At 33.9% G+C, this 26,319-nt stretch overlaps 2 protein-coding genes across 7 annotated transcripts in view; one reads left to right on the top strand and one right to left on the bottom strand.

Annotated features, from left to right (window-relative positions):
• The window catches only part of nemy (cytochrome b561 family member no extended memory), a 32,413-nt gene extending 9,723 nt beyond the window's left edge, over nt 1–22,690 (bottom strand). Inside the window, exons 1-4 of one of the 5 annotated variants that reach the window (XM_081984697.1) lie at nt 22,386–22,690; nt 20,454–20,735; nt 4,880–5,103; nt 2,189–2,397 (exon numbers count right to left, since the gene is read on the bottom strand). In XM_081984697.1, the coding sequence (XP_081840823.1) occupies nt 2,189–2,397; nt 4,880–5,103; nt 20,454–20,626 (606 nt within the window). In that variant the 5' untranslated portion in view covers nt 20,627–20,735; nt 22,386–22,690. Of the gene's footprint in view, nt 1–2,188; nt 2,398–4,879; nt 5,104–5,582; nt 5,762–15,777; nt 16,128–20,453; nt 20,736–22,385 lie in introns of those variants that run through there. The other 4 variants (XM_081984698.1, XM_081984694.1, XM_081984696.1 and 1 more) reach the window with 4 other exon arrangements.
• On the top strand, nt 17,434–26,205 carry LOC145732434 (trypsin-1-like). Of its 2 annotated transcripts, none has more exons than XM_081984699.1 (6): nt 17,434–17,602; nt 25,174–25,378; nt 25,439–25,595; nt 25,648–25,779; nt 25,834–25,947; nt 26,000–26,205. In XM_081984699.1, the coding sequence occupies exons 1-6, from the start codon at nt 17,437–17,439 to the stop codon at nt 26,168–26,170; spliced, it is 945 nt and encodes a 314-aa protein (XP_081840825.1). In that variant the 5' UTR covers nt 17,434–17,436; the 3' UTR covers nt 26,171–26,205. The 2 variants fall into 2 exon arrangements, with proteins under 2 accessions (XP_081840825.1, XP_081840826.1); XM_081984700.1 differs by lacking the exon at nt 17,434–17,602 and adding an exon at nt 24,995–25,118.
• The last annotated feature ends 114 nt before the right edge of the window (nt 26,206–26,319 follow it).

Genomic DNA, 26,319 nt, shown 5'->3' with positions numbered 1-26,319 from the left:
CTCGATCAATAAATGTACCTAAAACGAGAATATTTAACATAATTAAACGCACGCATAATCAACAACTCATTAGTTCTCTAGGGTAAAATGTTGGGCGCACCTGTAGAGAAAACGTTACAATGTTTTTTCAAGTTGTGAGTAAAACTGAAAGTGAAAATCATTGCAATGCAGAAGGTTGTTATCGAGTTCGTTAAGCTTGTATAAGCCGATAGCGGTGAAACAGAAAACGGCCATTTCTCATATAATTCACTTGTTTTAACATTTCACGACTTTGCGGAATCGCCCCATGTGGGTTTTTAATGGTGCACGCCCAACCGCAACTCTGTGTGTAATCATTTGGTGTATTCAATACACTCTAAAGGGCAATATAGTATATTGTATAACAAGGGTGAATACTAAGTCGGTTATTTGAAGAAAATTAGGGCAAAGATTCGCATTTTTGAGCTTTGTAAGATGTCGTTTTAAAAATTACAAAATTCCGACTACTTTGGGAATTATCTGGAAAAAAACGAAATTTTGGAAAAAGGTTTTTAATTTTTTCTGGACTTATTTGAAGAGACAACTGAAAATGACTGACATCGTCACAGCCACTTTTTCTCCTCTACAAGATGACGGAGTCAAATTTGGACGTTTCGATTTTCCGAAACCATTATAAGCTTTGTTTTCTCATATGGAACTTGAATTTTTGCATATTTAAATTCAGCTTTTTTGAAGGAGGAAATATGAAAATACTCTCTTTTCGAAGTGGGCCTTGTACGTCACCTACATTTACTAATTTGGTGTAATATTATTATTAAAATGCCCTTTTCAAGTGAAGAAAAACGAGATATGCTAGAAATTTAGTACGCATCGCATAGAAATGTACAAATTACTTCAGAAACATGCCTACAGCGGTATCCAGAAAGACAACATTCTGCGCAAAATTACTTTCTGGTACTTCATCAAAATTTAGCAGAGTTTGGAGCATTTCCTAAGCCTAGAGAACGTATTAATAGACAAAATGTTAATAAGCGGACATTTTACGAGCGATGAGTAAATTGTTAACACTTTTAGAAAAGTAACTCACTTAAGTTTGGCACAGATTAAACAGCACAGAAATTTCCATTAGGTCCAAGATAATCTATCTACATCCACAAGGGCGATAGCAGAAGAAATTGACACATCTCAACAGTCAGTTTGGAGAGTTTTAAAAAAACAAAAATATTGCCCCTTCAAAATTCACATATCCCAAGTGTTGCATCCAGGAGATGCTGAAAGGCGAGTAGCATTTTGTAGAAGTGGTATGGTCCATTTGGAGCAAAATCCCCATTTTCTCTCCAACGTGATCTTCACTGACGAGTGCAAGTTTAACAACTCAGGCATGTTCAATGGACACAATAAACATATCTGGTCCATTGAAAATCCAAGGAGTATCGTCATATACCGTTATTTACAAGGTATTTTACATATTTCCCTGATTATTTCCTTCCTATCAAATCGCTATCAAGAATTAGTATAACAAATGTAAATTTTAAGTGAAAAAATCACTTGACAACTGTCAACTTAGCTGTCAGCAGTTTTTCCGGAAAAAAAAATCGAAAACATTTCACACTCCTCACAGCAACATAAAGAATAGTGTTGCCCTTTCTAGCTTGAAAGTTATTGTTCTTATTAATTATTGTTCTTATTGTTTTAATTAAAATAAAATGTTTATTTAACTCAGGAAATAATCTTACCAAATATCCCCCGTGCATCTAATTTTTCCTGTGGAAAAATTGGAATACTCGTTTCTAAGTAGTTTGTTTTAACAAATAGCATGAGCGAGAGTGATTTTCCGAATTTTTTCCGGAAAAATTAAATGCACTAGGGATATTACCCCCGAAAAAAGCTGAATTTAAAAATGCAAAAATCCGGGATGGCGCCCATATGAAAAAACAAAACTGATGTTGGTTTCGGAAAATCGAAACGTCGGATTCCAAATTTGACTCCGCCATCTTCTAGAGAAGAAAAAGTGGCTGTGACGATGTGACAGTCATTTTCATTTGTCTCTTCCAGAAAAAATTCCGTTTTTCCAGATAATTCCGGAAATAGTCGCAATTTTATAATTTTTAAAACGACAACTTACAAAGCTCGCAAATGCGCATGTTTGGCCTAATTTAACCGACATTAACCAATAACCCTGCAAGAGTAGAAAAAAGCTAATATTTACCTGTATTCCAAACAGTCCCATGGTGACCAAACCGATCCAGCTGTGCAAAGAATAGAAATTAGGAATGGGCGGTTGAGCTAAATTGTGCGAATCCAAGACTGCCAAAAATCCAAGAGCTACACATGGAATTGCCAAAGCGTGGAATACAGTGTGAAGGAGTTTGACGTAGATTCGTCGACAACATCTGCATATCCTGTAGAGTAGCATCGCTGAAATGTTAAACATCCAATCATTTTGTTGTCAGTGAAAGTCGCATTTAAATATCACGAAGTTTCATCAAATTGAATTAACAAAGACAAGTCTTAGTAACTATTTTGCGTTTAAATGCACCAACCAAGAACGTGTGTGTCGTAACGTCATTAATTCAACCATCGACCTTCAGTACAACTTTGCCAGTCGTATAATAAATCTAACAAATTTTTACTTGCAGCAAGTTGTGACGTAACTAAGTTATTGAATGCGTTTACGTTAATGGTATTTTCTCTACTTATTCCAGTTTCAATATTTTAAATTATTGTACTTGACAACCGCGTATCTACTTATTTTTTTAACGGGCACTGCTAATTGTTATTGCACACGAAACTCTTTCCAGTTCTCGCATGTTAATCGTTTTAAATTTATGGGAACGGTCACTGCTGTAATGGGCAATAAGGAAGTTGCTGCCTGTAATGTCTAACTATATTATAAAGCTTTTAAGGGTAACGAGTTTATTAACTTGACAAAAATACTGTCAAATCTCACGGATAATAAACCATTTGTCACTCTACATGACAAAAATTGGAAAGTTATTGGCGTTTCAAGTTAAGATCGCAACGCCAGTTGAACTGAAATTAGGCACTCCAATGAAATGTCAAATACTGCTGATTGAAACTTTTGGAAGGGCAAACACGACCATTAAAACACACTTCCTTATGAATTTGGCAGACATTTTATGAAATATCAACTGAAAGTCTTTAGAAAATCGCTAAATTTAAGCTAAAACTCTATGTATTCATAAGAAAGTGTGTTTTAATGACCGTGTTTGCCCTTCCAAAAGTTTCAATCAGCTGTTTTTGACATTTCATTGGAGTGCCTAATTGGACAACCCATTCCTAACCTAACATAAATAATATGACACTGTCACCCAGCGAAATCAACGTAAACAAAAAGAGAAATGACAGCTAGAATGCCCGAAACTGATCACCAGGGGGAGTATCTCTTATCTTGAAACGCCAATAACCCCTGAGTACAGTCGGCTTATTTTGATGTCAGGAATATGTCATAGCATATTTTGTACAGACCTTTTAGATACACCCTGTATCGTTAATTAATAATTACTTTTATTTAATTAAGTCAAATTGAAATGACACCGACAGTGACATCTCAACAAAATATGGCGTCCGACTAGTATTTTTCGATTGGTAATCGATTTATTTTAGTACATTGAAAAGGAATTTTTTTGGACATTTCTACCATGGACATGTTTGATTCCAAAGCCAGTATGTCATTAGATTGGTGTCATCTGCAACTTATTCTGACATTATGACAAAATTCTCTAACATTATGGATGTCTGAGTTCTTCTGGGGTACAATAGATCTAATCAGGGGGCCTATTCTTGAAAGCAGAGAACGGAATTCTCTAGAGAAGTGTTGATCGAATTTGACAGAAGAAGCTGACAATGGCGGGTTCCTATCACATTCTACAGGTCTTTCTTTTGATAATTCCCTTCCCTCGTTTCAAAAATACGCACCCCAGTGTTTTCACATCTCTACATCTGACTGAATCTGTCTTATTTAAGGCAACCCGTTATACATAAATTTGATGGCAAGAAATTCATAGCTCTCTTAAAAATACGATCTCCATAAGACAGATTCAATCTCTCATGATCACAACCAGTGGCAAATCTCATCTAAATCCTTGTTTTACTGTATTTTGTGCTTCTGTTGTCGGAAATTGTATCATATAACTTTAAATGATTAACAATTACAGATGTGACTTGTTTTAAATACTTGGAGAGAGTCAGGGGGTCATATTAATAATCATTCCTTAAGGCTTCCTTGAAACTTAAGGTAGCCATAATACTTGTTATTATTACTCCTTCAGGCTACCTTAAGTTTTAAGGAATGATTATTAATATGACCCTTACACCCACACACTTCTAATAACTTTCTTGAGCCAATAAGTGTAAATTTGGTAGGACTCTGTGAACTTTGCAAATTGCAATTTCTTCTCTTTGTATTCTTAAATGTGGAGATGTTCCATCAACCACATCCAAAGCACATTCCCGCGATAATTGGTATACAACTTAGAATGTTTCTGCAGTCAATGTGAATAGATTTTCCAGTATCTCTCAAAAACTTCCGGCTTACTTGCAAGTTATCTGGAAAATGTATGATGGAAAATAAAATCAAATGTGTACTTCTAATCAAATACTAGATTCCTCATCGCCGATTTCATTTAAAATAAATAACTATCCATCAATAGTGACAAGTTGATATGTGATTGTAACAATCGAAATCATAACAAGATCCCCAACAATATCTTAACATATTTAACAACATTAGGTGGTCACAATAGTAGCACTTCTTGTGAATACATCAATTTAATTTCTAGTATCTCACAAGTTCCTAAAAAATATGGTCCCTGATTTTCTGTACTTATGGAATATCTTCTAAAATATTGTTAGTAAAAACTAAAATAAAATTACTTACAAAATCCACTAAATGTAATGAATCCTGCCACCATAAGAACGGGATGCAGATTGAATTGTTTCTTAGGGTCTTCTCGCCAAGCAAAACCATCTCTGTATTGTATTACCCAGAATAGGGTCAAACCAAGTGATCCCAATAGAAGAATACTGGCCAATACTACTACTAGGGTGTATTCGAACCAACTGCCACAACCCCATTCGTTGTCGTCTTCATAATGCCGATGGCTATAAAAGCAAAAAACAATGTATTATTTATTTGTTAATTTCTATGGTATACAATGTTGTACTAAAACCCTGTTTCAAGGTTAGACACTATGTATTATCATAATATTTCTAAAGCAAATTTAATTAACCATAAGTGGGTAAAGCATACATTAACCAACCGGAAATAGTTTTCATGTCCAAGCAGGGACAAATTATAATTTTAGCTTGTACTTATTACATTTACATTCAGTTAAAACGTGCGTTATAGTTTTGAAAAAATTATTACACAAAAGATGTGTGGGTTAATAATAATTATTACGCAAGTTGCTAATGACAACAAATTATGATGTAGAGTGATGAGCAAATGTTTACTATGGGTGATACACATTTAGTGATTTATTAGGTGTACATTCGTGGATTAAATGGATTTATTATGCTCCTCATTGGTGCAAACGTCAAAAATTGAACTACTGTTAGGATTAACTGTGGTACCGGAATACCTGCTGACGTACACGTGATTAGGACAGGGACAAGGCTTGTACACCTTAACCGTGTTCGTACCCTTCATACAGAACAACGCTATGCACATAGTAGAAATTAAAAAAAAAACAATTAATTCGAGCACTCGGTATTGTTTAGCTACACATGAACATCGCAGTTTAATATCGTTGGAGAATATTAATAGACTGACTCGGAAAGTATAAAGTAGATGGTGAATTAACATTTCTGACGTGAGGTCACATTTTAGCGACAAGGATATGTAATCGTTTATTTTTACATTTAAATTGCAGTCTTTAGATTGTTAGTACTGGAATTAACAGTTTAGGAGATGTAGAGCATTTCTTATTCTAATTTGTGCTTGTTTGTTTTCGCCAAATGAGAAGCAGAACAGCTTTTTTAATTAAATGCAGGAAGAAAAGTGTATTATTCTACTATTTTATCCTATAGTATCATGAACAATTTAATAATTTACAATTTTTGGAATTGCAACAAGAAAATGACTTTTTAAACTCTAGAAATTGATTCCAAGAAATTGGCTTAAATAACTATTACTACATACTCAATATTAAGTTGGATATAGAAAATATTAATAAAATAAATAAAAGTTTACCAATGTTCTTTTTTAGTTTTAAATTTTATTTTTAAATTATTCTTATTTCAATGTTTTTTGCGCTCCGTGGGGCGTACAGAGAGAATTTAACCAAACAATATGATCATCATGAACTGTCAAATTGCGTCATCGGAACGTATTTGACCAAATTTTTCATAAATTTGTGCAACGTTGCCAAATTTTTTTCTAATTTTTAATCAAAACTTTGCAATGTTGCCAAACCAATTTTTTTCAAGCAGAAAGAGATGACAACATATTCGTAACTGTTATCTGTCAGCAGTGTCACAAATGTTACAGAAATATAGGTATGTAATTTAACCTAAAAAAAAATACCTTGTTGGCAAATGAACAAAGCCCCAAATCGGTTTTGCATTAACGAAAACAAAACTCAAAATGTTTGGTAATTTGAATTTGAGGTAATTAAATTAACAGTAAAAAATAATAAAAAATAAATTAAATAAAAAAATTTAAACTTTGAAAAGTTAAAAACGCAGAAATTTTAAACATTTCATTGTCATAGTCATTTTAATTTAAAATAATAAAATTAGGTACATTTTTGAAAAAAACGGAAGACATTAGCAAAAAACTGAGTACGGCACTGGAATCACATCGAAAAAGTGCTTAAAAAATGTTTTTGTGTTAGTTCGATATTTTAATAAGTTGTGAGGAGTTTTCAAAATCTTCCTACTCGGGTGCGGTAAAGTGCACTTTTCCGCACTCATTTGAGTCCGGAAAAGTCCACCGAATCTAGTACGGAAAATCAGATGCTGCTGTCTCTTGACAAAACTTAAATATGTTTGGGTTACCCTGTATTCCACGACACTAATTTTATGTAAGATGAGAAAGTAAAAACAAATAATTTTGCGTTTAAAGCAAATGTTTTAAATATGAAATTTATGACGCCATCCTACTCTAGTTTGACTTTGCGCATAGACAAATCCTAGACTATTGTTGTGAATTTTCATTGTTTTTCATTCAAAACTACACTATTGTTTAATTTACATAATACCATTATTAAATGCGTCATTTTAGAGTTACTAAACAACAATAATTGTACGGTTGCATGTATCACTCACTCATCTGTCAATTTGTTAATTCTCAATTTATTCAAGCTATTTTATTGCTATTTAATGAACAAGGTGAATATATAAAACTAAAATACATCGAGCGCAGTTGCATGTGCTCATCTCCAAATAGTGGCCCAAGGTGAATCATTAAATGGTTCAGACTCCAGAGTAATTTGACTTAATGCAATTATTGCAATATTTAACCTCACTGGAAAATTAGTTATAGTGAGCCTCAAATAGGAAAGGACAATTATTTTTGTCTGAATTACCAGGACGACCTATCATTAGCCAGTTTTCTTTCATAATTTCTGGGCAATCTACCAAGTGGATAAACACATTCTTCTACAGAAAATTTGGCATTTAGTCTGTCTTCTTTGAAAGTTATACACAGTCTTCCACTCTTCTTTTCTGACACTAAAAAACCTAATTTGTTAAAAGAAACTTTGTCCAAAAAACCAGAAAAAAAACAAACGTTTCCTTCTCTTCTCTATATTGCATAACTTTCAAATGATAAAGCACTGAACCTTCCTTTCATGACCCTATTTCATCTTCGTTTGGTTTGGTCATCTATAATGTCATTGCAGGAATACTTTAGTTATTGTTAATCTAAAAATGCGTTGAATGTCCTTAGTCTACAAGAATTTACGATTCTTTACCGTAATACAACGTAGGTCAAATTAAGATTGATTGGTCAAAATCACCGTTATAGTCGCAACAGAAAACGATAACGGAATTCAATGCCTAACTAGTTATACCACTCTCAGAGGACATAGTAACAGAGAGTACAGGAAAAACGAATTTTTAATTGCGTTTACGTTCTAAAATTCCAATAAAAACCAGTAATTATTACTAAAAAAATAATTTCCTTGTAAAAACCCCCAAGACTCAACTAACACACCAGTTTAAACCAGTTTATCTACTAAGTGGCACTGACACAAAGGAAATAAAAGAAAGTCGTTGCAGAGTTTGTTCTCTAAATGTTTTATGTAGACTTTTCACATTCTGTAGTAGGTTAACCTCAGAAACAGCAGATGAAAAGTTACGAAATGAATGTGACAAAGTTGTGTTTTAATTAATACCTCCGGTAGTTCCTAATTTTTTTAATTGGACCTATTAGAACAATAATAGTTGCGGATGTATGATTATTTAAAAATTACACCAATTGACAAACTAAGGTTTAAAAGTTGTACAGCAACTAGTTGCCGAACACTTGTGCTGCATACTAAATAACGACAAGCCCCTATACTGGACTTGAAACATGCCAAGACAAAACGAATTAACATACCTATAAGGAAAAAAGCGTTACTTACGAAACCTGCTGAATATTAAATGGTTTTAAAAGGCCAAAAGTGGGCGCCATTTCTACTAAAGTCACCGTTAAATACATTTCATCATAGAAGATTGTAGAGTGTAGAGATACAGAGAGTGTAGATTAAATTGTAGGTAGTATTAGAAATAAATGCCTGTTACCTCAGGGCAGTAGATGACAATCCCACTCTTTAGCCAGGAAAGCGGCTGGACAAAGAGATGGGATAGAATCAAAGGATGCAGTCTTGCCAGGATCACCCTGAGTGACCCTGGAAAAATGACTCTGGATGACCAGGAAAAACCTACGTTTACCAGTAGGATTTCTGACTGGCCAATGTCAAGGACTAAGAGAGTGTGTTCGGTGAGTCTTGGCCTACACCTGCCGACATAAACGAGATGTCCCCTAGTGACCTGTCCAACTTCCTGGGAAAGGCAGGATGGACGGTGACCTAGGAGGACAACTCTAGAGGATGTACAATGGGTCCATGTGACCTAAGTGCTGTGGGTCTACACTCACCCTCCCCACTCTACAGATACAGAAATAAATGCAGTTTATCTATGAGTAAAGAGGGTTTACCACACTAGTGCGATAATAATTCATTTTACCGCACTAGTGTGATAAATTCTCTCATTACATAACTCAAAATTAGAAGTAAATCATGATTAATTTCTGTACAATAAAAGTCTGAGAATTACTTACATATTTAAAGGGTGGAAAAACTGAAATTTTAAAAGCACGTCACGTGATCGTGGCAATTTAAATTTGCAACTGGCAACACTGTAGAGTTAAATTGACACTTGTCAACAACAGTCACGCGACCCGGAAAATGTCGTCTTTTATCTAAGAAAAGTCTGTAAATTGCATTTAAACAGCTGAGAAAGCTAGAATTATAAAACCACGTCACGTGATCGTGACAAATTAAATTCGTAGCAGACAACACTGTAAAGATAAATTGACACCTGTCAACAACAGTCATGTAACCTGGAAATGTCCTGCAAATTACATTTAAACAGTTGGAAAAGTTGACATTATAAAAGCATGTTGCGTGGTCTTGACAATTTAAATTTGCAACTGGCAACACTGTAGAGTTAAACTGACACTTATCAGCAAAAGTCATGTGATCCAAAAAATGTAGTTTTTAAAATCATCCAAATCACCGCCCTCTGTACAAGAAAGCCAAGAAGGTGCATGCCAAAAATTCCAATATGGCCGAAATAGTGGTTGACAGTTTGCATTTGTCTGTATTGTGGAAATTGAGTTTTTCGATGATTAAATTAATTTTTAAGGTTTAAAGTCAAGACATGGGATTACTTGCCAAAGTAATTTTTACAGTGCGTTTTTTTTAACGCGCAACATAGGATTTCACGTGTTAAATTTTTAAGCCCATGTTAGACCATGTGATTTTGGAACTACAAGTATAAAACTTGACGGGTGGCTGTTTCGTACCCTGAAGCTGAAGTAAGTTTACCAATTCGGCCTGAAAAGTGTTAAAAAGCCTGCAAAAAATCACCTTTTTTCGAAAAGGTTTTATCATTTCATACTCCCTGTATGCATTGTTGTTTTTGATACTGGCACGGCAGGTAGCAGGTAAAATTTGGCGTAGAAAGTAAAACAGGGTGATCATTAACTTTATATCAAGAAAGTTAAGAACAAAAGAAGTATTTTTATAAATGAATTGTTCAAAGTGACCTCCGTTTGAAGCCAAACAGTATTCCAAACAATCATAAAATGCCTTTTTGACGTTCAAAAGATGTCGGGTCGTGATGCAGTCAAAATATGTCACTTTACCTGCTACCTGCCCTGCCAGTATAAAAACAACAAGGAACAACAATGCATACAGGGAGTATGGAACAATAAAATCTTTTCGAAAAAAAATGATTTTTTTTCCAGTTTTTAATCACTTTTTAGACCAAATTGGTAGACTTACTTAAGCTTCAGGGTACTAAAGACACACCCGTCAAGTTATAGACTTGCCGTTCCAAAATAAAATGGTCTAACATGGGCTTAAAAATTTAACACGTAAAATCCTATGTTGCGCGTTAAAAAAAACGCACTGTATATTGTTGTTTATATGTTTATTGTTCTAGTGAAAGTGTAGTTTGTGTTCATTTTATTGTGTTATCACTATTGTTATTGTTCCTTCATTGTTCTATAATTTGTTGTTGGTTTGTTAACTTAAATTCTATTGCCTCTACAATATGCCGTCCACATTTTGTTTGTCAAATTGTAAAAGCAATTTGGTGAAAGGCCCAAAAGTGTCTTTTACTTTCCAAAAGACCCTGTTCGAACCCAACAGTGGTTGAAAGCTTTGAACTGGAATGATTTTACTCCAACACAATACTCAGTAGTAAGTACAATATGCTTTCTCATTCAGTAAACTTATTGCCTCTTACATACATAGGTATGTGAGTTACATTTTGAGGCCGCCTGCATTTTGAGAGCAACAAAGGTTTACTCTAAAGAAACAGGACAGCTTTTAGAAGTTCCATTGGCACATTTACATTTTAAAAGAAAGGTCTTGGTAATAATATAAAACCCATTTACCAGTTTTGCTTACCTAGCTTCAAGGATTTCCAAATTTTCTTTGATTGAGCAGTTTTCACATTAGTTTGTTGTACTTTCCAGGACAAAAGGTTCTAACCAAACTTGCTTTGGCTGGACTTTATTGGGTATAAAAAGCCATATCTATACATATCTGGATCAGGAATGAAGCGTTCTTTGATTTTTCACTCACAACTTCTAATCAACTACACGAAAAAATTTAAAAAAACATATTTTCTACTGCATCTGCATAGGTTTGTGTACAAAACGAAAACCGCTAACGTCGCCATTAAAAGTGACATTCTAGGTTTTCTTGTACAAAGGGCCGTGACTCCTGTGATCATCACTTGTGACAAAAATGCTCTTACCACACTAGTAATGTAAATAACTACTCAATGACTTGAACTTCCTACGTCGAATTTTAGAATTTACAACAATAATTACCATAATATTGGATTTGAACACGTTCCGTATTAACCTACTCTAGTGTCACTACAGGAGTTGTTTTACTTTTTTTTTTCATATACTTTCACTAGCAATACTATCGTAAGCCAGCTGACTATCGAAGTAAATTGCTTTTATGACATGAATTTGCAATAAACGACAAATAATAACAAATGGAAAGTTCTATGGCTAAAACACCATGTGTTTGGCTCACGAGTGATGCTGATTCCAACTTGACCCCATTAGAAACAGTTATAGACTAACTGTACTAGAATTGAAAAAAAATGCAATATTTTCGTAGGTAATGTCAAACTGCATTCACGTGTAGTTAAACAATTATTATTCATTTGATATATATTTTTTAACTCTATTGAATAATGACCTTCCAGGGCAATTTACTAATTTAAGCAATGTAGAATGAACAATTGTCAATTGCGATTCTAAACGTATATTTATTTAACTTTAAGTCCAATTCTTGTATTTGACGTGTTAAGTTCAAAGTTTTTCCTGAAGGACAGGACAGTTGTTTAAGTTCCCTAATTTGATAACACACCTTTAGATGCCTAGATTTTGTTGACATAACTATGTATACCAATATAATAGACATTCTATATTTATTAAAGCAACTTTTTTTACTGCATTTTACGATTGAATAGCCGTCAAGGTTAGCACTGAATTCGATCAGGGTTGTTACTTGTGTTAAGGCGCGTTCTCATGAGTCAGGTTTAGTTGACCGATTATAGTTGATCAACAAAAATTGAATATAAGTTGAATCAGTTTTTGTTCACACATTTCAACAGAACATGTTTCAATTTTATTTTCAACTCAGTTGAAAAGCCGCGGTCGACACGATATCACTGTCGAGCTCGATATCCCTATATCAATACAGTTGAAAACGGCGTCGAAAGCAGTTGTATGTGAAATTGTAAATACAATAAGTATTTTAGTAAAAGAAGAATTAAAAACGATTTTATTAATTAAGTAATAGTAAGACCATCAGTTTCCATTTCTTTGATAATTGAACCCAAAGCACTTTCTCTTGCATCTCTATTTTTATATTTATCTAGTCGATGGTTCCATAGACAATCATGCTTATGATAAAGTTCTAAGAATTTTAACATCACGCTTTCAGACCACTTGAGGCTCATTTTTAAGATTAAAAATATTTAATACGTTCAAAATAAAAAAAAACACAACTGACAAAATAAGCCCAAAATGCACGTGTGACTGCCGGTTGAAAACAAACTGAAGGTTCAACTTGAATCAACTGTAGTGATAGGTTGTTCCTACGTGTCAAGACGGGTTTCAACTTGAAAGGAATTGGAAAACAACTCATTACTTGAACGATAAAGTTTGACTGGGTCAAACTTTTTTTGATCAACTAATTAGTTGTTCAATTTTATTGAAACAAAAGTTCTCACTACATATTTTATTCAATTTTTGTTGATCAACTATAATCGGTCAACTAAACTTGACTCATGAGAACGCGCCTTTAGTCAATATAAATATGATAATGCACAGGTATTTTACAGGAAAATTTTAGGGTTCAATATTTTCATATTTCATTTGATTTCTTAAGAGAAAGCAGGCAGTAAAAGTGTTGCGTGTTGTATAAATTGTTAATGGTACCAAATTTGTCCACTATTAATCCGTTTCCGGCGGTAGCTGGAAAAAAGCAGATAATGGTAATAAATTCTTGAAATATTATGACATTTCTTACGCAGTTAAAACTAGTAAAAGGTAGGCTTGCTATTTCAGGCACTAATTAACAAAGGTTGGGCCCTCAACTGTGCGCTATAAAAGCGACAAACTGTTCTGCAAATATTTGAGTGCGTTAAGCCTTGTAAGTAGATTTTATTATCCTGACCCACTTATGGAAAAAACTTCAATTAGTATGCAATATAATAGAAGGATAGACTAAACTATTACATAAACAATTTTAGCCTCTCTGTGTGATATTTGCCTTTAAATGATACTTACAGAAGTAAACAAAACCAGGATGTCGTGTAATTTTCTTGTACCATTTAATCAAAACATTTCAAGTGTGAACTGCACGTTAGTCACGAATGTTAAGTGTACTTCCTTAGAAGAAATGCAATGTGTATTTGGCAATTGATTGATTGAAAGTAAACATGTATTATAGCGCATTTTAGTAGTGGTTTCTGTTTAATAATTTACTAACACATGTACTAGTTGAACTAATCAATATTCAACTCACTAGTTATGGTATTGTAACTGTGTAAAGTAAGACACATTCCTGTCGTAATAAAACTAGGTCAAACTTCACTAAAACTAGATTGTTCAAAGTTTGAATTTGTTTCAGTGCCTTAAAAACAGTTTTCATCCTTTTCCAATAACGTCAATCAACGGATCTGTTAAAATGTTTATTAGCTTTAAAAATAGAAAAAACTCCAAGTGTGAAATAAGTATGCTAATTATGGACAGTAGAAACTCCCAGTTTAAAACCTAACGAGCAAGGAAATTTAAAATAAAACCTCACTTAAATTGGTGTATGTGCGTATGTTCGATTTTTTAACGATTTCACTTCGTTTGAATTGAAATCCTTACTTAACATGTTGTTTTTAAATGGATCTCAAATATCGGTGAAGAAAACAGACTCAGTTTCAGTTACAATCATGTATGTAATATGGCGCAAACACAGGGTGAACAACCAAAGTTGGGGCTTTCCTTTCACCTGCAAATAGGGCTTCCAAAAAATTAGTTTTTTTTTCGTTTGACGCTTTTTTGAAATATGAACAATAACGAAGACAGGGTGTCAAAGTTTTACTGAAAAAACAAAATAAAAAATCACTTTATTTTCAACTATGTATGTAATAACATTATTTCTTACGTGTAAACCAGGTGGAACGATGAAAATTACCTGCTTTTACTTTCCACCCGGGTGGAAAGTGAGTACTTTCCATCCGATTGAATGTGTGTGACAACTACTCGTACACTTATACTACCTTATTGTTAGAGACTATTAGCAATCAATATTTCAACTAAATGATTTATTAAAAAGTTTGATAAGATTCTGATAAATGGTTGAAAATAAAATAGTATACAAACCACGGTGGAAAGTTTAATTTATGTCTCGAGATAAACTATAGCTAATATCTCGACAGAAATCGAACACTTTCCACCTGAGTATGTAATATAATGTTAATTTAATTCTAACTGACAGGTTATTCCTTGTCAACAGACAAACAAAAAAATTCAGCTGACTTTGAACTAAGTTTTAATAATTTGACATTTTAAATTAAAACATCATTCAATTTATACATAATAAAACGGGTTGTATTTTTAGAATTGAACAAGGAGTTCAATAATAATTTTTATAATGTTATTTTTAATAATGTTATTTTTTATGTCTGCGCGCCACTGGTAAACGCAAGAAAATTACCTTTCCACGCAGCTTTTGTACTGACACGTACAAAATTTTGTTTAATTACTTCAAGTAATTTGGCCAAAATCATTCAATTTTTGTTCTTTCAGTAACACTTTGACACCCTGTATCTCCGTTATTGATAAAGCGTCAAACAAAAAAACCTTATTTTTTTATTTGAATTTGATTTTGAATCACCATGTATATACTATAACAAACCAAGAATGCTTGCAGAAATATTTTCAGAATGACCTCTCTAAATATAATAAATATACACATAAATGGGTTGCTTTCATATATTTGTATATAAAATTCATTGGCAAAACAAGAGAAACATCAAAGGTTTCATCTAACACAAATCTCTTCCATATGCTAATTAGTCAATTTTGAAAACTCGTTAATATTTTAATTTGACCGTTTAAACTGGTTTATTTTAATATTAACTGAAAGCCAGTTTAACTTTAACATTGTTTTAAGCACCCACAGTGTGTGATGTTCACAAATACAGCACCCTAGTAATTGGAAACAAAGTGCATTAACCGCTAAGATTATGTTATGAGTTACTCTTAAGGCTTTTAAAATGAAGTCAATTGACCTATTAGTCACGTTTCTTAATTTTCTTAATATACTTTTAACCGCCAGTCAAGCAGAGGGTTATAATGTTATAAGTTGCTTTAATTGCAATTTTGAAAAAATAATCAAAGTGTTAAGTATCATATAACAAAACCGTAACATGCATTCTCTTTAAAGGGATGACCCCATTTTGTTCTTAGACATGGAAACTATATTTTCCTTTGGTTAAGAAGTTCATTACAGTGATGTACACAAGAGTACTTACGTCGAGTGCATCTTATTCTTAGCCATCTCGAGTTAATTCCAAAAACCGCCTTTTTCTCTAAAACAGGGTCACTAGAGATTGCACTTGTGGAGATGTCGGTCGCGCACACAAACGTAAACAAAAACAGGTACCAGAACCAGACCAAAGTGTATGCGCGAACGCGCTTTCTCAAAAAGACAAAAGGACAACGCAACACTGTACGCGGCAGTTGTGCAGTACCTCCCCGGTGCTGTTCAATGCCGATCTGACTTTTAAACTTCAAGGATGGGGATTATACTGTTTGGTTAATACCAGTTCACGTATTAGGTACTGGTACAGTTGCGGGAGAGAGACTGAGCCGCCTAGAGTGGAACACAATTTCATCGAATGGATATTATAATACCGACGCGGTTCGACGTTTCGGTGCAGTCAAAGAAAGGGAAGAAATGTTTATAATGTATTCGGCTTGAACAAACCTATATCCATGATTCCAATCTCTCCTTTCCCCTTATTCTAGCTTGTCGTTGGTCAGTTTTCCTGCATATAATAACTGGGGTTATTTAAGCACGTACAGGGTTCATTCACTGCGGACTGACCAATCCCTCATGTTGGGCTTCCCTGTATGTAATTAAAAAAAACTGAAATAGCCATTTGATGTAGTTTTTTTAAGTTGAATCCAAAATTGTCCTAACTAGAACCAGTAATGGTGTTTTTTTCTAATGAATCAGCCGAGAGGTAAATCGCTGTGTAAAATGTTGTACAGCCAAATTGGACGTATTTAAATGGGAGTGCTCTTATTAATAGAGATAGGCAAAAACTGATGTCGGTGTCTGAAGCTGAAATTTGATTCAAAAATTACGAAAACCGTTGGTTAATATCTGTCACCGTTTGACAGATACAGCTTTTCAGAATTTGTACTTTTCTTCAAGACTTCCAAATGCATTATTTTTTAGTTACACGAAAAAAGGATATCGACTACATGGTCTTTCCGCCTATGCTTACAATTTTTTTTATTTTTTAACAATTTTTTCTTATTTCTAATAATAAATATACACATGATATTGAATCAAAAAAAAAATTAATACTTAATTACTGTCCATCAGTTGTTAGGATTATTTTTCCATTTCCTTCGCAGTTGTATTAGTCTGTCAGATATTTTAGTCATGTTTGTACGTTTGTAAAGGAGTTGGTTGGAAGGGTTGTGTAGTGGATTTTCAGGGTGTCGATTTTTGTTATTAGTCATAGAGCAATCTGTTCAGTAATTTGTGTATATTTTTTAGTCTTGTCAGTAGCGTTTGTACTGAGTAAGTGTCCGTTATTCAGGCATTTCTGGTGTTTTAAAGTAGTCAAACGACGTCACAGAGACTGTTTTCATCTTGAAATTGTCAGAATTGAGGTCATAAAGACTGAAAAATGTCCGAAAATCGTCAAATACAGTCAATCACAGTTTTTCTGTTTTAGGGTTGTCAAAATTGACTTTTTAGGCATTTCTGCTGTCTTTAAGTAGACAAACGACGTCACAGAGACTGTTTTCATCAAGAATTTGTGATGAGTACGTATATGACGTCATGAGTACTGAAAATTGATCGAAAAGTATCAAATACAGTCAATTCCTGTTTTTCTGTGTTTGAGTTGTCAAAATTGACTTTTTCGGCATTTCTGGGGTCTTAAAGTAGTCAAATGACGTCACAGAGACTGTTTTCCAGAACTAGTCTACAGATAGATTTGTATATTTGTGTTGCTGTTTTCGTGCTGATACCTTTGATTTTGTGTGTCAGTAATCTAAAGTGTTTTGTCCGTTTAATAATTTCAGTCCTTGCATTTTTTAAGTGCTTTGTAAATCTTTGTAAGTATTTTATTTTTATATTTTTTGTTTGGGTTCAGTTATGTGGTTATGTTTGGAGAATCGTTTTTGATATGGTGATTTGTTAGTAAGAGTTGATTTTTAGTAGCGTTGGGCGTTAATCTCCATGTGAAGAACCATGTCATAGTATCATCAATAAGTGATTGTAGTTTTGACACTGCTTTTGACGTAGTTTTGTCGTGCACAATAAGTGCAGTGTCGTCTGCGAGATTGTAATATGTATGCTGTTTCGTCGATTTGCTATTTGTCCTGCTTGTTGTGGTTATATCTTATTCTTGAAGTGCCTTCTCCATTCAATGAAGATTTTCAACTTTCTGTTTTCTATTTTTTATTAACTGAAACTGTGGTTTAAACCTTCTATTACTATTTTAAATATCATATCTAGTTTTTCATTGTCAAGCACTAATGTTATTATAGTTTCTGTTTATTCTGGTGAATGCTCTCTGTACAATAGTTTTAGAGCCATTTTTCTTTAAGTCTCACTAATTTATACGTTTTAAATAATTGAGAATTAGCAAGAGAAGAGTAGACAAAATAATCAGAAAACCCACACTTTTATCCAGGTATCAGGTATCCACTAGTATCCAGGCACCGCCTTCTATACTAGAAAGCCTAAAATGTCACTTTTAATGGCGGCGTTAGCAGTTTTCGTTTTACAGACAAACGTATGCAGATGCAGTAAAAAATATGTTTTTTTTAATTGTTTCGTGTAGTTGATTGCAAGTTGTGAGTGAAAAATCAAAGAAAGCTCCATTCCTGATCCAGATATGTATAGATAGAGCTTTTTATACACAATCAAGTCCAGCCTAAACAAATTGGTTAGAACATTTGTCCTGAAAATTACAACACACAGCAAACTAGTTTAAACACTGTTCAATGTAAGAAAATCTGTAAATCCTTGAAACTAGGTAAGCAAAACTGGTAAATGGTTCTTATGTTATTACCAAGAACATTCATTCAAAATTAGTTTTGTTGCTCTCACAATGAAGGATGCTTTAAAATAAAACTCACATACCTGCGCATGTAACAAGTACCTAATAAGTTTACTGTACTAGAAAGCACTTGTACTTACCATTGAGTATAGTGTTGGAGTAAAATCATCCCACTTCAAAGTGTTCAACCACTGTTGAGTTAGATCTGGTTCTTTGTAAAGTAAAAAACTGACACGGTTAGGCTTTTTCCTGAATTGCTGTTACAATGTGGCTTGAAAAACTTATGAACGGCAGCAAACAAAAATAACTTACGCAAATAACCTCAAGTTTTGATTTTAAACCGTGAAAATTCATCTAATCCTCAAGAAACTCAATTTCCACAATAGAAACAAACGCAAACTGTCACCAGTATTTCCGCCATATTGGAATTTTTGACAAGCACCTTCTAGGCTTTCTAGTATAGTAGGCGGTGATCCAGGTCATTTTAAGAAAACTTTTTCACTACTTGCTTCGTTCCTCAGCTGAGCCATAATGTTCTATATTGTCACATTAAGCTACTGATTAATTAACATTCATAATGAACGTATGAATTAATTAGTTAACTGAAGAAAAAAAAACAATGTCAAGTTTTCAAGCTCCAAGGAGCGAGCAGAGCGTTTTTGGCGTCACGATGACGTAATTTGACAAAACCATAATTTGACCAATTGTCAAATAACGTCATTGTGACGTCAAAATCCGACCTGTATTTCTTTCAGATGACGTACTGTGTTGCACAAGTGTACACTGACCATTAACAGATATTGTCTTTCTCTGCATTTATGGCTCTTGAGCTTGGCTTATTAAGGCTCAGTAATTAGCAAGTAAAAAAAAAAAAAGTTTATTAGAGTGTTTACAATGTCTATCTCATTTTAACTCATTCTGATAGAACAAGATGGCTTATATGTTACTACACCTTAAAACTCAGGTTAATACTTTTTCTATTGATCAGTTTAGCATATTTGGTGCACGCTTTAAAACTAGTGAATTTGCATCCTGCTTTATCAAATTCCATTAGAGAAGAGCGACAATACACCGGTACTAGTTTTGCAATAAAATTTTGCTCCCCACCAGCTTAAATTAATTTTTAAATATTTTGTTAAATAATTATTATATCAAGCGTTTAAGTATGTTACGGAACAAATTATTATTAACCATATTGCCTAACAATATTAAAGTGAGAGTTAAGTAGTAATACAACTATCCAAGTGTGACTAAATATCGCTATTCATTTTAAATTAGCACTCATTTTCAATTAGATTGGTACTGCAAGAGGCAAGCGGAATGGGCATTGCGCAATTGGCATATCATGTCGCTCTTCCTCATTGTAGCAGGTAATAGGACGTTTCCGATGCAAAATGGCGACCCCCGCGTTTTCTTTTACGATTTTAAATCAGAGAATTTAATTCATTATATACGATTATTCTAATCTTCATTCAGTCACATGATCACTCTATAGAAAACCTAAGTGATTCCGCGTGACCAACTGTCAAACTATACTCCTTTCAAACAGTTGGCTGTCAGATCACGTGTTCTTACAAGCTATAATTTAGTTCCATTAGGGTGAAACATTACGGAAAAACGCGTTTCCGGTGTTAATAAATAATTTCCCTAAAGCCTTAATATAATGCATCGAGGGGTGATATGTGAACGTAAATCGAAATCTTATTTACTTTAGCATTTCCGTCTCAAGCATCCAAATAAAATCATATGTTTTAGGTGCTCATCAATTTTGTTTTAATTCGAGTGTGCCTATACTTGCAGTGTAAATCAATAATCAATTACTTGCATTTTTTGTACCCAAATGAGTTAGTTACCATTCAATTAGTTTAATTAAAGTTCTATATGGCATTAAGTGAACTTACCCATCAGCTTGTGCCTCTTTTTCTTTTTCTTCTTGTATGTTGACGGTAGTAGGAGGAGGCGGCAAATCACCCATAGCAACGTTATCTTCAGGTGGAGTTGGCGGAGTCTTATCAAATTCCGCCATAGGAGCCTGAGCGTTTTGTTCAGGCAGAGGCGATACAGAATTTTCCATTTTTGTCACTTTACCGCCCAGTTTAAAGTTATTCAGCTACGATTTTTACACCAATATCCAATGAATATGTCACTCCGGTAAGCCCACGACAACCGTTCAAACGTGCGATCTGCAACAGAATTACATTTCAAAGCCAATCGTAACGAGTTTAAAAAAGTTTACTGAAAATAAACGACGTCTCGAAAATTCTGGTTGTGCCTTTTTGGCATTGCCGAATAGCGGTTCTTTTGCGGAAGAACCGACGTCAACGAGCTCTCTGATCACGACTCTTCGAAGCAAGTGGAAGCAAAAATAAAATACTTTATTGGTGGAAGTTCCCTGATCATTTGATGTGATAATAATGAACGGACCCTCACCTGGGGGCTATATTACACACGGTGTATATTATTCTAAGCCACTGAGCGTGACAGTTTGGGGTTTGTGCCTCTTATTATGAACAGTATTTTGTTTTTCAAATATATTATTCATGTTTCAAACATAATATTGCAATTGATTACTCTGATTATTCCCCTTCTAGGTGATGAACATGTTTCTTGTTAAAATTTCCTACTATATCCACTACAAGCACTGTAATGAAAGAGTGTATTAAGACATGTGGTTTAAACGCTTAAAGAAAGGGACCAAAACTATATTTAGCTACTATACACATAATGAAACCGGATATGCGGTTATTAATTGCAGAATAATACTTATAACAGAAATGAGGCAAGAGGTAATATAATATGGGATTTGATTGCACAAAGCAAAAGTTACAAATGCATTAGAAACAAAGCTGAAAAAGGTGTTTGATAGTAAATAGAACACAATTAAGGGTAAGTCCACAAATAGTTGAAAACACCCTGAAAGAAATAGGTCGTTTTAAAACTTTGATGTTACTATAAGAAATTTAAAAAAAAACAAGGGTTTTTTTCCAGCAAATTGTTCCTTTTAAAGGATTTACTACCTCCCCACATTTCAACCCAATAATAATTTATAGTGAAATATCCTGTTCCTAAGGCCTTAAAGGGCTCAACCTGAAAAATTTACGATCGCAGTAAAATCCAATCACAAAACACCTTGAAGGAATCTTTTATTTACTAGAGTTCTTCGTGAATTTTTTATCCATCACCTTTTTGTATTCAGGTGGCTTATTGCTTAGACCAGAAAAACCGTAAGTTTTCATTATTTTTTGGGGGCAAGACAATTATTACTACAAAGGTCTGAAAACCAATTTCTAGTCTTGTTTATACGGAAGTTCTTTAACAAAATATAATCATGATGGGGAACAGATTCGGTGGCAATGACACCATGGCCTAAGTATAGCCCAAAGAGTGCTAAATTATTTACACAGCTTGTTTTGAAACATCAAAGCCCGATTATAATAGGATTATATGCTGTTTTACACATGTCTTAGAGAACATGCTTATTTGTTTAGTACAAAATTTCAAGTGATACTTTAAAATGCCTTAATATTCAATGAACTATTTAAATTTTATGTAATGCATTAGTGTGGTTTTGAATATGAGATCAACTTTTTTTTTTCAAAAAATAGTCAAACATGCAGATGGATACATTATCTAAACAAATTGTATGAGACACACATGTCAGCCTGTATAGAATTTGTTAGCTTTTTTAGACCTATATTTTTATGATAGTTAACTTTTTGAATAAAAATATCGCTACAAACTGTAAATATTGACAAAACAACGATACTTTCTGGTAAACCTGCAAGAAGCAACTATCAAACCCCACCCCTAATAAGTTTCCCAGTGACCCTTACCGTTTCCGATACGCTATTCCCTCCATTATCCTTATCTCGGTGCAGCTTCCAGAAAGATAATTTGATGGAACAATCGGATATTCCAATTAAACAACACCGGTAACCGATAATAATTGGAATCAAAGCGATAATAGGCTTGGTGCGTCGTTGTCACGATGATCAAAACACTGTAAACAAAAGCTTAGAGGAGTCCCGCCAAACGTTGCGACGCCGCCCGCGCCCAGATGAGGCCACTCGGAGGAACGAAACGAGGAAACGACCGTTCGTCGGTCGGGGTGTGTTGATTTTGTTGTTCTTTCTTTGTTGTTGCTGCTGCTGCTGCTGCTGCGACGTCGACGCGTAGTTGGAGAGGCGCGGATCTGACAGACGCACTTCGTCGCGACGCTCTATTCGACCGCTCTATATTTGTTACATCTTCCACTCTATATCCGGAAAAACGTTATAAAGCCCTCCAGTAGGATGTAGCACACTTTTGACTTTAATAATTTATCGGTATTGGTTGGTAAAACCTAATTATAATTACACATGTGGGTGTTAATATTGTTGGATTAGTATTAGATTCTACAAAATATTTGTCAAAACTTGTGTACATACATTTTGCTGACGTTAGTCTATTAACAATAAACGTCATTACAGATTAAATATCCCAAGCATCCTGGTCATAAATTAAAGAGCTCCACAGTGGGCCATTGGGTAATTCTAAGTGGTAATAATGACTTTTGCTATATTATTGAGATTTCTGAATAAATTGCTCGTCGAAAAGAATGGGACAGCAAAATTTTTGGTCTTTTTTGAGCGGCTGTTTATTCAAATTGATTCACTCGATTTTAATAATTTTTTTGAGGATTAAAAGATATTTTCTTCCTCTTTCTGATGACCTAAATGATCTTTTTAAAAGTTGCCACGGTTACGAGTATACAGGGTGTGATTGAGGTGTAGTAAATTTTTTTGGGATTTTACAATAATTTTAATTGAGTCTTGTGGTACATAAATATCTCTAGACCTTTTTGTCAGTTTGATGATTAAGGGCAACAGTTAGTTAAAACTACCCAATTTAAGTAAACACCTTCATCTCTGCGTTATACATGGTGACCCAAAAAAACTTTGAAAACCAAATTACATTTTTATCATAAATCTTGGCATGTTCAGTGATTTTAATGGAAAATAATGATATTGGATAAAAAAAGCATTTATTTAATGATCCAATTCATATATCTAGACGTTTTCACCAGTTTGGCGATTAAGTTCATAAAATTTATTGTTAAAAAAATAAGAAAAATACACTGATGAGTGTAAATTTAAGTTTATCTCTGAATTCCGCCCTTAATATTACTGAAAAGCATCTGGACATTCGTAGACGACCCCATTGTCAAATGACGTCACATACTCACATATCCAGTTCCACAAATGTTACTAAAAACCAGTTGTACAATCAAAGTTCAAATGAAATGCTCTCAAAGTGACGTTTCTGACTTGAACCAGGTTTAATGGGTTCAACAACGGTTGTACAAATGGGCCTAAAAAGCATGTACCCGGTTGATTTATTATTTAGACAAAAAAGCATAAATGGAAAAATGCGAAACTATCCACATGATTTAACAAATCATTCGTCCTATCAGAATTTTGTAGACTGGAACTAACTCTATTTGAGTTATACGCGGGTGTAATTAACGTTTATATGTTACAATATGGTGAATGATTTGATTTACATTACGCTAATTATATAAATCGTCACGGATGAATACCTGAAGAAAAGATAAATCAAATATACAGGTGCAAAAATATCATCTTCATTTGTCAGATGACTAGGTGATTGTAAAACTTGACTGAATTCCTTCTTTGGTATTTGCTAAAACGATTGTTTTACAGGGTTACCAATTTAGAATGTAAGGTACAGTATCTACGAAACCAAAAATGATACATGTTTGAATCAATAATTTAATTAAATAATATAGCAACATCTAAAATGTTTTCGTGAATCTACATGAAGTTAGTGGCAACAACGGATTTTCGTTTGACAATCCTAGTAACTGGTTGCTCTAAACAGTTTCTCTCCAAAGGTCGTTTTCGAGATATTGACTATTAAACAACCAACGGTTGAAGATAGAGCAAACCAGTTTACATGTCCTTATCTTATTTTTTTTTGAGATCTAGGTTATGAAGGTATTTAAAAAATTTTCAAAAAAAACTCAGAATTTGAAGTTTTTTGAAAATACCGTCGTAAGATAGATCTCAAAAAAGTAAAATAGGAACATGTAAACCGATTTCCCTGTCATCAACCGTTCGCTTGCCTTCCAAATGGTGAAAATTTCAACGCTTAATAGTCAATATCTGAAAAACAGAATCAAGAAATAGCATAAGTTACTAGGGCTGTCAAACAAAAATCCGTATCATGTAGATGTGGCAACGCTGGAATGATAAAAAGATGTTCTTTATGACCATATTACTTAGTTTCAAACGTATCATGTTTGCTTTCCTAGATACAACATCTCGCATTCTTATTTAGTTGACCACCCTGTACATTAATCTCACACAGCCCAATACATTTTTCCGGTAGTCATAATTAATATGCTTGCCGATATTATCTCTGATAAGCCTCAAAAAACTTATAAATGCAAATGAAGCTAATCGCACTTAATTAGTGTTAATAAAGCGGTCTAGATTGATTATTAGAAAAGTAAATTATGAAGTACTTGAATTCAATTTGTTTCATATTTGCATTTATACCTTTAAGTAAATTTGTTTTTAAATGTTGATGGTACTGTAATAATTTATTGTTTTTTTTAAGGTATGGAGGTACCAAGATATTTTGACCGGCAAAAACTGTTAGAAATGTATTACAACGATCAATTAATGCGTATTGTGGGAGGTAGCCCCGCCGATATTAAGGACTATCCTTATCAAGTTCTTTTGATGATAGATGGAAAACCTAATTGTGGTGGATCTATAATCAGAGAGGATTTTGTTCTTACTGCAGCCCATTGTGTTTACGAGTAAGTTTATTTTCTAGGCAGTGATAATCTTAAAGTAAGATTTCCTTTGAATTAACACAGTGTTTCTCCAAACCAATTAACTATACGAGCTGGTTCATCTGATAGAACTACAGGTGGTCAACTTGTAGGTATCCACAAAATATATTTTCCGGAAGGTAATTTTAATATTGACACCTTTGACTACGACATTGCAATTTTGGAGCTGAAAATCGCTTTGGTAATTTTTTAACTATACTTTAAAACTATTCTGGAAGAGTTTACATTTGCAGTTATTTAGTGGAAGTGTCGGACCTATCAACTTACCCGATACCAGTTACGAAGTCAAAGAAAATGAAATAGCTGTTGCTACTGGATGGGGTCAGACCGATCCTGACGACTCCACACTGCCAGCAATTCTTCAGGTATCTACAAGTAAAATAGAACTGGACTCATTAAAAAAAAATTGTTTTTGACAGTCTGTAGAGTTGCCTGAAATTACTACCGAAAGTTGCAGAAACTATTATGGTCCGCTAATTACCGATCGCATGTTCTGCGCTGGTTATCAACAAGGAGGAAAAGACACTTGTTTGGTACGATTTCTATTAATAAGGATATATATTGTGGTAATTTTGAAGTTTTTAGGGAGATTCTGGAGGACCTTTAGTAGCTAATGGTATTTTGCTGGGAATCACCTCATGGGGGTCAGACCGATGCGCCCAAAAGGGGTTTCCAGGTGTGTTTACGAAAGTGGCTTATTTTACAGAATATATTTTCAGTGTTCTCAGCTCAGTAGATCGTAAGCGTCAATTGTAAGACATGTTATGAAATAAATGCTTGAAAAGAACGTATTTTTGTAGTTTTTTTTACAAATGAAGAGTCTCCAGCAGTTAATTAATAAAGCAAGTGCAGCTTACTTTATTAATAACAAATAATTGTCAACCATTTTCTGTCCACTCCTGAAC

This window comes from Ips typographus, linkage group LG8 (assembly GCF_016097725.1).
Source record: "Ips typographus isolate SLU linkage group LG8, UJ_Ityp_2.0, whole genome shotgun sequence".
NCBI classification, from domain to species: domain Eukaryota; kingdom Metazoa; phylum Arthropoda; class Insecta; order Coleoptera; family Curculionidae; genus Ips; species Ips typographus.
This window is presented reverse-complemented; position numbering and strand designations above follow the sequence as displayed.

Coding starts and splice junctions, on each gene's coding strand:
- LOC145732434 (XM_081984699.1), top strand. CDS start 17,437: ATGACGTCACAGAGACTGTTTTCCAGAACTAGTCTACAGATAGATTTG. Junction 25,379..25,438: donor GCAGCCCATTGTGTTTACGA/GTAAGTTTATTT, acceptor GAATTAACACAG/TGTTTCTCCAAACCAATTAA. Junction 25,948..25,999: donor GAGGAAAAGACACTTGTTTG/GTACGATTTCTA, acceptor TGAAGTTTTTAG/GGAGATTCTGGAGGACCTTT.